At 42.6% G+C, this 14,565-nt stretch overlaps 1 protein-coding gene across 3 annotated transcripts in view; it reads left to right on the forward strand.

Moving 5' to 3' along the window:
• Positions 1-14,565, forward strand: part of LOC112260800 (potassium voltage-gated channel subfamily KQT member 5-like) — a 152,303-nt gene that overhangs the window by 102,186 nt on the left and 35,552 nt on the right. For all 3 annotated transcript variants that reach the window (XM_042323822.1, XM_042323809.1, XM_042323814.1), the window contains exon 2: positions 91-181. In XM_042323822.1, coding sequence (XP_042179756.1) covers positions 91-181 — 91 coding nt within the window. The remainder of the gene's footprint in view (positions 1-90; positions 182-14,565) is intronic.

Genomic DNA, 14,565 nt, shown 5'->3' on the forward strand with positions numbered 1-14,565 from the left:
CTCCGACTTAAACTGTATATATTTGTGTGTATTATCTGTAGGTGTTATATTTATTATCTAATGTAGAGTTTGCGTGTTTCTCTCACCCAGGTTCATCTTGGTGTTTGGCTGTCTGGTCCTGTCAGTGTTCTCCACAATCCCTGCCCATCAAGACCTGTCCAACCACTGTCTGCTCATCCTGGTGAGTGTAAGGATATACTGCCACTTGCCTTACTGTCCTTGTGTGTGCATGTGGATGTCTCTCTGTTTCTCAGTGGATCAGATCTGTAGGATAATAAACACTATTCTATGCGGAACTCTGTTTTCAATACAACACTTATTGAATCAGTGTCAGAGTCCAGCAGAGTTCCCAAGCAGCATGAGTGCCTTATGTCTTATGCCACTACATTTTCCCTCAAGGCTGCTGGACGTATAAGTAAGAAGTACAGTTGAAGTCGAAGTTTACATACACTTAGGTTGGAGTCATTAAAACTCATTTTTCAACAACTCCACAAATTTCTTGTTAACAAACTATAGTTTGGCAAGTCGGTTAGGACATCTACTTTGTGCATGACACAAGTAATTTTTCCAACAATTGTTTACAGACAGATTATTTCACTTATAATTCACTGTATCACAATTCCAGTGGGTCAGAAGTTTACATACACTAAGTTGACTGTGCCTTTAAACAGCTTGGAAAGTTACAGAAAATGATGTCATGGCTTTAGAAGCTTCTGATAGGCTAACTGACATCATTTGAGTCAATTGGAGGTGTACCTGTGGATGTATTTCAAGGCCTACCTTCAAACCCAGTGCCTCTTTGCTTGATATCATGGGAAAATCCAAAGAAATCAGCCAAGATCTCAGAAAAAGAATTCTAGGCCTCCACAAGTCTGGTTCATCCTTGGGAGCAATTTCCAAATGCCTGAAGGTACCACGTTCATCTGTACAAACAATAGTACACGAGTATAAACACAATGGGACCACGCAGCTGTCATACCGCTCAGGAAGGAGACGAGTTCTGTATCCTAGAGATTAACGTACTTTGGTACGAAAAGTACAAATCAATCCCAGAAAAACAGCAAAAGACCTTGTGAAGATGCTGGAGGAAACAGGTACAAAAGTATCTATAGCCACAGTAAAACAAGTCCTATATCAACATAACCTGAAAGGCCGCTCAGCAAGATATAGGACTTGTTATGCTCGTGTACTATTGTTTGTACAGATGAACGTGGTACCTTCAGGCATTTGGAAATTGCTCCCAAGGATGAACCAGACTTGTGGAGGCCACTGCTCCAAAACCGCCATAAAAAAGCCACAGTACGGTTTGCAACTGCACATGGGGACAAACATTGTGCTTTTTGGAGAAATGTCCTCTGGTCTGCTGAAACAAAAATAGAACTGTTTGGCCATAATGACCATCGTTATGTTTGGAGGAAAAAGGGGGAGGCTTGCATGCTGAAGAACACCATCCCAACCGTGATGCACGGGGGTGGCAGCATCATGTTGTTGCGGTGCTTTGCTGCAGGAGGGACTAGTGCACTTCACAAAATATGAGGAAGGAAAATGATGGAAGGAAAATGATGTGGATATATTTAAGCAACATCTCAAGACATCAGTCAGGAAGTTAAAGCTTGGTTGCAAATGGGTCTTCCAAATGGACAATGACCCCAAGCATACTTCCAAAGTTGTGGTAAAATGGCTTAAGGACAACAAAGTTAAGGTATTGGAGTGGCCATCATAAAGCCCTGACCTCAATCCTATAGAACATTTGTGGGCAGTACTGAAAAACATGTGCGAGCAAGGAGGCCTACAAACCTGACTCAGTTACACCAGCTCTGTCAGGAGGAATGGGCCAAAATTCACTCAACTTATTGTAAGAAGCTTGTGGAAGGCTACCAGAAAAGTTTTACCCAAGTTAAACAATTTAAAGTCAACACTACCAAATACTAATTGAGTGTATGTAAACCTCCTACCCACTGGGAATTTGATGAAAGAAATAAAAGCTGAAATAAATAATTCCCTCGACTATTATTCTGACATTTCACATTCCTAAAATAAAGTGGTGATCCTAACTGACCTAAGACATGGCCTTTTTACTAGGATTAAATGTCAGGAATTGTGAAAAACTGGGGTTTTAAATGTATTTAGATAAGGTGTATGTATACTTCCAACTTCAACTGTAAGTAAGCCTTGTCCTAGCCAAATTGGCCCATAGGGGCAGGACTCTATCTCCTGTGTCAGAATGAGGCAGCTTGATGTAGAAGTACACCCCCTGGACAGGACGCTAGGACATATACATATACACACAGCATATTTCAGTGTCAACTGTTCCCGTGTCTATACTGGTCCACACCTTTCAGTGTTAAATTAACACATTGCTTGATGTAAAGCCTAATTTGCATATTTCCCAGTATGCCTTGCCTTTGGAGTGAATTGTTACGACCCATGACTGTATTTTTTAGTGACAGAGACATGTTTGTTGCATTCATTTATTTTCAGTCCTGTGGCCTTCACCAAGTGAGAACTAAATGAATAAATGTTTTCACTAAAATTAAATTAAGACTATGTACTTCATAATGCTTTATTTTCAGGACCTTGTTTTACCCCAATATATTGGCCTGAAACTCATGGTTTATGGGCCACATCAGGCCTGCAAGTCACATTATGCTGGCTTGCAAATATATGTGTAATTCCTATTGGAATCCAGCCAGAGTGGGAACATCTAACATTTAGATTGTTCATTCACCCACAACCTGCATTCAGAATGACTCCCAGGGTTGAGAAGACTAAGGTATGAGAATACCTAAAGCATCTAAACTCAGTGGTGTAAAGTACTTAAGTTAACATTTTATTTTACTTCATTCACTACATTCCTAAAGAAAATAATGTACTTTTTACTCCATACATTTTTTCTGACACCCAAAAGTACTCATTACATTTGGAATGCTTAGCAGGACAGGAACATGGTCAAAGGAACACACTTATCAAGAGAATATCCCTGGTCATCCCTACTGCCTCTGATTTGGAGGACTCACTGAACACAAATGCTTCGTTAGTCAATTTTGTGTTGGCGTGTTATATTTTTGCACTTTCATTTACTTTTCATACTTAAGTATATTTAAAACCAAATACTTTTAGACATTTACTCAAGTAGTATTTTACTGGGTGACTTTTACTTAAGTAATTTTCTATTAAGGTAGCTTAACTTTTACTCAAGTACAACAATTGGGTACTTTATCCACCACTGTATAAACTGAAACAACCATTTCAGTAACAGGTGAAATAAGTTAAACTAACAGATTGGCTTAGTTTAGAATAATGTATGTTATTTATTTTTGAGTAGCATAAGATTAATTCATCAATTGATCAATGTACACGCAAAATAATATATATTGAAACAAACTATTCAAAAAATCTACCTGGACTAGAGCATGCTGGGAAATATGATCATGATGTGTGTGGTTTTAACACAAACACTGGGGTTCTTTTACACCAATAAGTGTTAATGTCACACCTGAATCAACACAAAAAAATGTTACACTGAAAAAGCAACGCTAGGTTACCCTGATCAATTTGCTGTGCATATATTTAAATGTGTGCTTTTTCAGAAATTCAAGGGTAGCTGACGTGTGTGCTGAGTGCGTGTGAAGATCCGTATCATGTTTTATCATACACCGCAATTAGAGCATCCCTGCTACGTTTGGCACTGATGGATTGCAATCATATGAATTACTCGGTCTGCATCTAACTGCATCCCATAAGAACCAACAAAGCACATGCTGAGCAAAGTGTATGTATGTGTGCATGCGTGTGTGAACTGTACATGTGTGTGTTGCAGTGAAACAATGTAGACTCATGACTCTGCATACTAATCTTCCTGATGGCTTTCTTGTTATTTCGCAGGACCACAGAAATTAAAACTCAACAATTATGGACATTCCATTTAATCTACTGCAGCTATGCCTTATCAAGTTAGCAATCAGTGATGCTACAGATGTCGGATCTTAACTAGATCACGCTTTTGTCGCAGATCATTTTCCTGTTGCCTCAGGAAATTCAAATGAGCCTCGTGATTCCTTGAAATTTAGCAGTGCTCGTTTTCTCCATTGGGATCAAGCCTGCTATCAAAATAATATTCTCTCTTGCTCATACGGTATACAGTAGGCCTAGGTCCTATTACTGCAACATTCAAATGTATAAAAATGTATCTGAAATGCAACCATACAAATCCATAACCATCATTTTATCTAGCTTAATAACACAAGATAGATATTGGTCTCTACTCCACTAGGCTATGACATACAAGTGTGAAGTGTTTCGAATTAACTGTCAAATTTGTGTTCAATCGTAGCCTGGGGTGATCTAGTGGTTAGGGCCCTGAGTGACTCAGTCATATAGCCTCGGCACCTACATAAAGCTGAGTGACTCAGTCATATAGCCTCGGCACCTACATGAAGCTGAGTGACTCAGTCATATAGCCTCGGCATCTACATAAAGCTGAGTGACTCACTGATTCATGGCTTTGGATCAAAATAAATAAGTACCAACATTCTTTCTGATAGTCTTTTAATAAGTACATGTTTTGGTTATCCTGACCTGGACACCATGTATAGTCTCTAAAAGGAAAAATATTACCACTGTCTCTTGCACATGCCATTTTCAATATGGATCCATAACGAAATAATATGGGAATAAAGATCACTGAATGACAGAAATATTGTAGGCTAATGAAGGTAAACAAATAGTTGTTTAATGGAAAAAGTAATGGAAGAGGCAAGTGGAAAAGGGAAAAGACAGCATTCAGAGGTCAAGACGGCACTGCTCTGAGACAAGCATGGGGACTGGTCTTGATAAATCAATGAGATTTTTATTTTCACTGAATCTCCGTTTGGCTATTGGTTAGCCTACAATTAGGGTGTGGAAACTCTCACATTGTACAGTGCCATATTTTCCTAACGGAAACCCTGAGGGTTTCGTTTTTCATTTTTCTTGGAATTATTAATCAGATTAATTAAGCTACATTTAAAATCAATCCAATATACTATGTTCTTACAAAAATGTTTTAAATTCTCTAGGTACAGCTAATAATACAAAAAGTCAAATGCTTCTCGAAGATGCCCTCTGGGTGTCAAACTAGCACTAACTAGCATTAATGGCAACAATGTCTGACAATTAAATAACGTGCCATAGAATTCTGCGGTAGCCCGCAAGGTGTGCTGCAGTTTGATGCAACTTTTACAGGAAGAACCACTGTAGCATCTTCTGTCTATAAAATGAGCTGCTCGTTATGTGTAGATAATCCTTTTATGTGTAGATAATCCTACAGAAAAAAATGTAGTTTTTTCTTTAGCCAAGGAGAACTGCAAATGTGTTGCTAATGCTCCCAATAACATTGCTGCCCTGAATTTATCAAGCGCTATCGACAAAGGTCAGTGGGAAAACGTTGTGATGAACTACTTTCAGGAGGACGATTGTACCATGCTGACTCTCTCTGACTCTGAAAATTAACCAGATAATGAGGAAATCCCTGATTTAGGTTTTAAAAAATGTTTTAAATGAAAAAGACATTGTAGAGTCTTCTCATGACAGTGATGGGGAAGAAACAGCGATCAACAGTGCCATTGTCACAGAAGAAGTTCACCGAGTTTTGAAATCAGTAGAATGTACGGTAGAAGCAAAGTATGATAAGGAGATGAAAAGAGAACACAGAAGGCTGTTGTATGAAACACCTGTCTCCGGATTACATCTTCAAACTAAGGGCAACTATAGCATCCGTGACAGAAAGGGAGAAAGATTTGATGATTCTTATGGCATTGCTCACGGTCAGTGTAAACCAGAGTGACTTGACACAACGGGCCAAGCAAGCTGTACAAGCAAAACGGAAACCACACAGGAAGTCTTATTTAATGAAAAGGGTTGCAGTCTGCCGTGAAGCATTCATCCAGGTATACAGGTAAGAGTCTAGCTACAGTTTCAGATATTATACATTTCTAATTTTGCCAGAATTGTTTTTCATTGCAAGTTAGAGCTTATTGTTACCTAGCTAGCTGGCATTAGGTGGCTGGCTCGCTAGTTAACATTACGTGTATGATCTGTGTAGGAATATTATCTCAGAAATCCATTTTCATTGTTAGTTATATTCTAATGTTAGCATTGAACCTATTTGGTTAACTTTAACTAGCTATGACAATCGGTTTGTATTGCTAGTACTCTAAAGATTGGGTTTGTGGTTAATTGTTTAGCTAGCTGCACCAAAGTCAATGGCAGGACAGAAACAGGCTCTCTGAATATAGATTCCCTTGTTCGTGCTTAGTTTGGATGGACCAGTTCATCACTGATGGTGGGTTCCCAGTCATCAGCACTATCTGCAGTGCCTCTATGGACATTCACATGACTGTCTCCTAACACACATACGTTGCTCAGCCACTTTACCCCTGATTGTGTGCATATAACTACCTCATCACAAGTATCACTTATATTGTTGTTGTACATACTGTATATTATTTTGTTCTTTCTCTACTGGCATTGATATTTGTTACTTTTTTCTTTATATTGGCATTCTTTTTTATATTGCTACTATGCAACTATCCACTTAGCAAGATGTGGCTGGGGGTTATATCATTTCTTTCACATGACCCATCAATTTAGACAGGTGTGTCTGGGTAAATTCCATCTAATATTTAGAAAATATTTTTCTGGACACTTTGTTTACCTGGAATGTTTCCTTATTGTAAGATACTACTTTTAGTCTTAATCTTTACCACACTACATGACCTCACATGTGAATCCTTAAAGAGATGGTTGGGGCTAAGGCTTTGGAGGGTGTGAACAATGCTGAATGGGTGCAGACAAAAGAGCTCTCCAGTAATTGTACCAAAAATATTCTATGGCCATTTTCTCAAAGTGGGGTTACAAGTTCAAAGCAGAATTACTTTCCCATTGTTCCTCAAATGCAGTGTATTATATACCATTTTGTAGCTCTGAGTCTCTACTTTTATCCAATGTAAAAAACACAATTTCACTTTGAAAAAAATTTGTGTGTGAATTTTACCCCCCAATTTCATGGTATCCAATTGTTTAGTAGCTACTATCTTGTCTCATTGCTACAACTCCCGTACGGGCTCAGGAGAGACGAAGGTTGAAAGTCATGCATCCTCTGATACACAACCCAACCAAGCCGCACTGCTTCTTAACACAGTGCCATCCAACCCGGAAGCCAGCCGCACCAATGTGTCGGAGGAAACACCGTGCACCTGGCAACCTTGGTTAGCGTGCACGCACTGCGCCCGGCCTGCCACAGGAGTCGCTGGTGCGCAATGAGACAAGGATTTCCCTACCGGCCAAACCCTCCATAACCCGGATGACACTAGGCCAATTGTGCATTGCCCCACGGACCTCCCGGTCGCGGCCGGTTACGACAGAGCCTGGGCGCAAACCCAGAGTCTCTGGTGGCAGAGCTGGCTGGCTCTGCAGTACAGCGCCCTTAACCACTGCGCCACCCGGGAGGCCCACAATTTCACATTTTAACACATAAGCCCGAATCAAGGCTGTTGGTCACACATGGACATTTTAACCCCGATCTTGATAAGAAATTACTATACCAGACACTTTTGGATAACATAAATAAGGAAGGAAACAAATAAAATAACAGTAGGTTACACCAACATTAGTTTTCATTCATACAAAGTGTTGGATAAATTGCCACAGTAGATTTGTCATGGTACAAAATGCTTATCATTATCAGCACGCGCTCCAGCAGGTGTATCTCACTGATCATCCCTAAAGCCAACACCTCATTTGGCCGCCTTTCGTTCCAGTTCTCTGCTGCCTGTGACTGGAACGAATTGCAAAAAAATCGCTGAAGTTGGAGACTTTTATCTCCCTCACCAACTTCAAACATCTGCTATCTGAGCAGCTAACCGATCGCTGCAGCTGTACATAGTCTATCGGTAAATAGCCCACCCATTTTGACCTACCTCATCCCCTCATCCCACTTTTCTGCTCTTTTGCACACCAATATCTCTACCTGTACATGACCATCTGATCATTTATCACTCCAGTGTTAATCTGCAAAATTGTAATTATTTGCCTACCTCCTCATGCCTTTTGCACACAATGTATATAGACTCTTTTTTTCTACTGTGTTATTGACTTGTTAATTGTTTCCTCCATGTGTAACTCTGTGTTGTCTGTTCACACTGGTATGCTTTATCTTGGCCAGGTCGCAGTTGCAAATGAGAACTTGTTCTCAACTAGCCTACCTGGTTAAATAAAGGTAAAATAAAAAATAAATAAAATAGATGCATCGCCTTTAGGGCTCCATTGCCTTTAGGGCTCCATTTTTGGCTGGCGTTAAGGTGGTGCTCGTGTCAAACGCACGTTAGTTTGCAATTTCGTCATGGAAAAAAAACACTGTTACGGTTTTCTTGCGGTGAAGGAGAGGAGGACCAAAATGCAGCGTGGTAATTTTGATACATGTTTAATAAACACGAACAATACAAAACAAGAAACGCACCGCGAAAACCTAAACAGCCTATCTGGTGCACACTAACACTGAGACAGGAACAATCACCCACGAAACACTCAACGAGTATGGCTGCCTAAATATGGTTCCCAATCAGAGACAACGATAAACACCTGCCTCTGATTGAGAACCACTCCAGACAGCCATAGACTATTCTAGATAACCCTACTATATCACAATCCCAATACCTACAAAAAAAACAAGACAAAAACACACCACATAAATCAAATCAAATCAAATTTATTTATATAGCCCTTCGTACATCAGCTGATATCTCAAAGTGCTGTACAGAAACCCAGCCTAAAACCCCAAACAGCAAGCAATGCAGGTGTAGAAGCACGGTGGCTAGGAAAAACTCCCTAGAAAGGCCAAAACCTAGGAAGAAACCTAGAGAGGAACCAGGCTATGTGGGGTGGCCAGTCCTCTTCTGGCTGTGCCGGGTGGAGATTATAACAGAACATGGCCAAGATGTTCAAATGTTCATAAATGACCAGCATGGTCGAATGATAATAAGGCAGAACAGTTGAAACTGGAGCAGCAGCACAGTCAGGTGGAAGTTGAAACTGGAGCAGCAGCATGGCCAGGTGGACTGGGGACAGCAAGGAGTCATCATGTCAGGTAGTCCTGGGGCATGGTCCTAGGGCTCAGGTCAGTTGAAACTGGAACAGCAGCATGGCCAGGTGGACTGGGGACAGCAAGGAGTCATCATGTCAGGTAGTCCTGGAGCTCAGGTCCTAGGGCTCAGGTCCTCCGAGAGAGAGAAAGAAAGAGAGAAGGAGAGAATTAGAGAATGCACACTTAGATTCACACAGGACACCGAATAGGACAGGAGAAGTACTCCAGATATAACAAACTGACCCCAGCCCCCGACACATAAACTACTGCAGCATAAATACTGGAGGCTGAGACAGGAGGGGTCAGGAGACACTGTGGCCCCATCCGAGGTCACCCCGGACAGGGCCAAACAGGAAGGATATAACCCCACCCACTTTGCCAAAGCACAGCCCCCACACCACTAGAGGGATATCTTCAACCACCAACTTACCATCCTGAGACAAGGCTGAGTATAGCCCACAAAGATCTCCGCCACGGCACAACCCAAGGGGGGCGCCAACCCAGACAGGATGACCACAACAGTGAATCAACCCACTCAGGTGACGCACCCCCTCCAGGGACGGCATGAGAGAGCCCCAGTAAGCCAGTGACCCAGCCCCTGTAATAGGGTTAGAGGCAGAGAATCCCAGTGGAAAGAGGGGAACCGGCCAGGCAGAGACAGCAAGGGCGGTTCGTTGCTCCAGAGCCTTTCCGTTCACCTTCCCACTCCTGGGCCAGACTACACTCAATCATATGACCCACTGAAGAGATGAGTCTTCAGTAAAGACTTAAAGGTTGAGACCGAGTTTGCGTCTCTGACATGGGTAGGCAGACCGTTCCATAAAAATGGAGCTCTATAGGAGAAAGCCCTGCCTCCAGCTGTTTGCTTAGAAATTCTAGGGACAATTAGGAGGCCTGCGTCTTGTGACCGTAGCGTACGTGTAGGTATGTACGGCAGGACCAAATCAGAGAGATAGGTAGGAGCAAGCCCATGTAATGCTTTGTAGGTTAGCAGTAAAACCTTGAAATCAGCCCTTGCTTTGACAGGAAGCCAGTGTAGAGAGGCTAGCACTGGAGTAATATGATCAAATTTTTTGGTTCTAGTCAGGATTCTAGCAGCCGTATTTAGCACTAACTGAAGTTTATTTAGTGCTTTATCCAGGTAGCCGGAAAATAGAGCATTGCAGTAGTCTAACCTAGAAGTGACAAAAGCATGGATTAATTTTTCTGCATCATTTTTGGACAGAAAGTTTCTGATTTTTGCAATGTTACGTAGATGGAAAAAAGATGTCCTTGAAATGGTCTTGATATGTTCTTCAAAAGAGAGATCAGGGTCCAGAGTAACGCCGAGGTCCTTCACAGTTTTATTTGAGACGACTGTACAACCATTAAGATTAATTGTCAGATTCAACAGAATATCTCTTTGTTTCTTGGGACCTAGAACAAGCATCTCTGTTTTGTCCGAGTTTAATAGTAGAAAGTTTGCAGCCATCCACTTCCTTATGTCTGAAACACATGCTTCTAGCGAGGGCAATTTTGGGGCTTCACCATGTTTCATTGAAATGTACAGCTGTGTGTCATCCGCATAGCAGTGAAAGTTTACATTATGTTTTCGAATAACATCCCCAAGAGGTAAAATATATAGTGAGAACAATAGTGGTCCTAAAACGGAACCTTGAGGAACACCGAAATTTACAGTTGATTTGTCAGAGGACAAACCATTCACAGAGACAAACTGATATCTTTCCGACAGATAAGATCTAAACCAGGCCAGAACTTGTCCGTGTAGACCAATTTGGGTTTCCAATCTCTCCAAAAGAATGTGGTGATCGATGGTATCAAAAGCGGCACTAAGGTCTAGGAGCACGAGGACAGATGCAGAGCCTCAGTCCGATGCCATTAAAATGTCATTTACCACCTTCACAAGTGCCGTCTCAGTGCTATGATGGGGTCTAAAACCAGACTGAAGCATTTCGTATACATTGTTTGTCTTCAGGAAGGCAGTGAGTTGCTGAGCAACAGCCTTCTCTAAAATTTTTGAGAGGAATGGAAGATTCGATATAGGCCGATAGTTTTTATATTTTCTGGGTCAAGGTTTGGCTTTTTCAAGAGAGGCTTTATTACTGCCACTTTTAGTGAGTTTGGTACACATCCAGTGGATAGAGAGCCGTTTATTATGTTCAACATAGGAGGGCCAAGCACAGGAAGCAGCTCTTTCAGTAGTTTAGTTGGAATAGGGTCCAGTATGCAGCTTGAAGGTTTAGAGGCCATGATTATTTTCATCATTGTGTCAAGAGATATAGTACTAAAACACTTGAGCGTCTCTCTTGATCCTAGGTCCTGGCAGAGTTGTGCAGACTCAGGACAACTGAGGTTTGGAGGAATACGCAGGTTTAAAGAAGAGTCCGTAATTTGCTTTCTAATAATCATAATCTTTTCCTCAAAGAAGTTCATGAATTTATCACTGCTAAAGTGAAAGTCATCCTCTCTTGGGGAATGCTGCTTTTTAGTTAGCTTTGCGACAGTATCAAAAAGGAATTTCGGATTGTTCTTATTTTCCTCAATTAAGTTAGAAAAATAGGATGATCGAGCAGCAGTAAGGGCTCTTCGGTACTGCACGGTACTGTCTTTCCAAGCTAGTCGGAAGACTTCCAGTTTGGTGTGGCGCCATTTCCGTTCCAATTTTCTGGAAGCTTGCTTCAGAGCTCGGGTATTTTCTGTGTACCAGGGAGCTAGTTTCTTATGAGATTTTTTTAGTTTTTAGGGGTGCAACTGCATCTAGGGTATTGCGCAAGGTTAAATTGAGATCCTCAGTTAGGTGGTTAACTGATTTTTGTCCTCTGGCGTCCTTGGGTAGGCAGAGGGAGTCTGGAAGGGCATCAAGGAATCTTTGTGTTGTCTGTGAATTTATAGCACGACTTTTGATGTTCCTTGGTTGGGGTCTGAGCAGATTATTTGTTGCAATTGCAAACGTAATAAAATGGTGGTCCGATAGTCCAGGATTATGAGGAAAAACATTAAGATCCACCACATTTATTCCATGGGACAAAACTAGGTCCAGCGTATGACTGTGACAGTGAGTGGGTCCAGAGACATGTTGGACAAAACCCACTGAGTCGATGATGGCTCCGAAAGCCTTTTGGAGTGGGTCTGTGGACTTTTCCATGTGAATATTAAAGTCACCAAAGATTAGAATATTATCTGCTATGACTACAAGGTCCGATAGGAATTCAGGGAACTCAGTGAGAAACGCTGTATATGGCCCAGGAGGCCTGTAAACAGTAGCTATAAAAAGTGATTGAGTAGGCTGCATAGATTTCATGACTAGAAGCTCAAAAGACGAAAACGTCATTTTTTTTTTTGTAAATTGAAATTTGCTATCGTAAATGTTAGCAACCCCTCCGCCTTTGCGGGATGCACGGGGGATATGGTCACTAGTGTAGCCAGGAGGTGAGGCCTCATTTAAAACAGTAAATTCATCAGGCTTAAGCCATGTTTCAGTCAGGCCAATCACATCAAGATTATGATCAGTGATTAGTTCATTGACTATAATTGCCTTTGAAGTAAGGGATCTAACATTAAGTAGCCCTATTTTGAGATGTGAGGTATCATGATCTCTTTCAGTAATGACAGGAATGGAGGTGGTCTTTATCCTAGTGAGATTGCTAAGGCGAACACCGCCATGTTTAGTTTTGCCCAACCTAGGTCGAGGCACAGACACGGTCTCAATGGTGATAGCTGAGCTGACTACACTGACTGTGCTAGTGGCAGACTCCACTATGCTGGCAGGCTGACGGAAATGACGTTATCAAGGACATAAATAACCCATGTCACACCCTGGCCTGACCAAAATAATAAAGAAAACACAGAATACTAAGACCAGGGCGTGACACACTGGCATTTTCCAGCCCTAACACCAGGTTCTGCATTTTACCTCTCTAACATCAGCACGCTTGCGATTAGATGGGAGGGGTTGAAAATATTTGAGGCGTGTCCTTAAAACCTCTTAAGGATCGCACCCTTTTAAAAAAACTTTTAGCCTAAAATGACATTGTTTTGCGGAGTGGAATGGGAACCTGAGCAGACTCAGACGAGGAGACTGGGATGAAGTAACCAAGGTATTTTTTGACACAGGGGGGACATGGAGTGCAGGTCAGGAGAAGCTTGTGCAGGTTGCTGGAAACTAGGAGTGGAGGCTGAGGCTGGCGCGAGAGGGGTTGAGACAGGGTAAGCACAACATCTCAATTCAACGGCTCAGACACAAGAGGCATGTGGCAGGGTCTACAGTCAATCACGGACTACAGGAAGAAATCCAGCCCAGTCACGGACCAGGATGTCTTGCTCCCAGGCAGACTAAATAACTTTTTTGCCCGCTTTGAGGACAATACAGTGCCACTGACACGGCCTGCAATGAAAACATGCGGTCTCTCTTTCACTGCAGCCAGGTGAGTAAGACATTTAAACGTGTTAACCCTCGCAAGGCTGCAGGCCCAGACGGCATCCCCAGCCGCGCCCTCAGAGCATGCGCAGACCAGCTGGCCGGTGTGTTTACGGACATATTCAATCAATCCCTATACCAGTCTGCTGTTCCCACATGCTTCAAGAGGGCCACCATTGTTCCTGTTCCCAAGAAAGCTAAGGTAACTGAGCTAAACGACTACCGTCCCGTAGCACTCACATCCGTCATCATGAAGTGCTTTGAGAGACTAGTCAAGGACCATATCACCTCCACCCTACCTGACACCCTAGACCCACTCCAATTTGCTTACCGCCCAAATAGGTCCACAGACGATGCAATCTCAACCACACTGCACACTGCCCTAACCCATCTGGACAAGAGGAATACCTATGTGAGAATGCTGTTCATCGACTACAGCTCGGCATTCAACACCATAGTACCCTCCAAGCTTGTCATCAAGCTCGAGACCCTGGGTCTCGACCCCGCCCTGTGCAACTGGGTACTGGACTTCCTGACGGGCCGCCCCCAGGTGGTGAGGGTAGGCAACAACATCTCCTCCCCGCTGATCCTCGACACTGGGGCCCCACAGGGTGCGTTCTGAGCCCTCTCCTGTACTCCCTGTTCACCCACGACTGCGTGGCCACGCACGCCTCCAACTCAATCATCAAGTTTGCGGACGACACAACAGTGGTAGGCTTGATTACCAACAACGACGAGACGGCCTACAGGGAGGAGGTGAGGGCCCTCGGAGTGTGGTGTCAGGAAAATAACCTCACACTCAACGTCAACAAAACTAAGGAGATGATTGTGGACTTCAGGAAACAGCAGAGGGAACACCCCCTATCCACATCGATGGAACAGTAGTGGAGAGGGTAGCAAGTTTTAAGTTCCTCGGCATACACATCACAGACAAACTGAATTGGTCCACTCACACAGACAGCATCGTGAAGAAGGCGCAGCAGCGCCTCTTCAACCTCAGGAGGCTGAAGAAATTCGGCTTGTCACC

Source organism: Oncorhynchus tshawytscha, linkage group LG01, assembly GCF_018296145.1.
Source record: "Oncorhynchus tshawytscha isolate Ot180627B linkage group LG01, Otsh_v2.0, whole genome shotgun sequence".
Classification (NCBI taxonomy): Eukaryota; Metazoa; Chordata; class Actinopteri; order Salmoniformes; family Salmonidae; genus Oncorhynchus; species Oncorhynchus tshawytscha.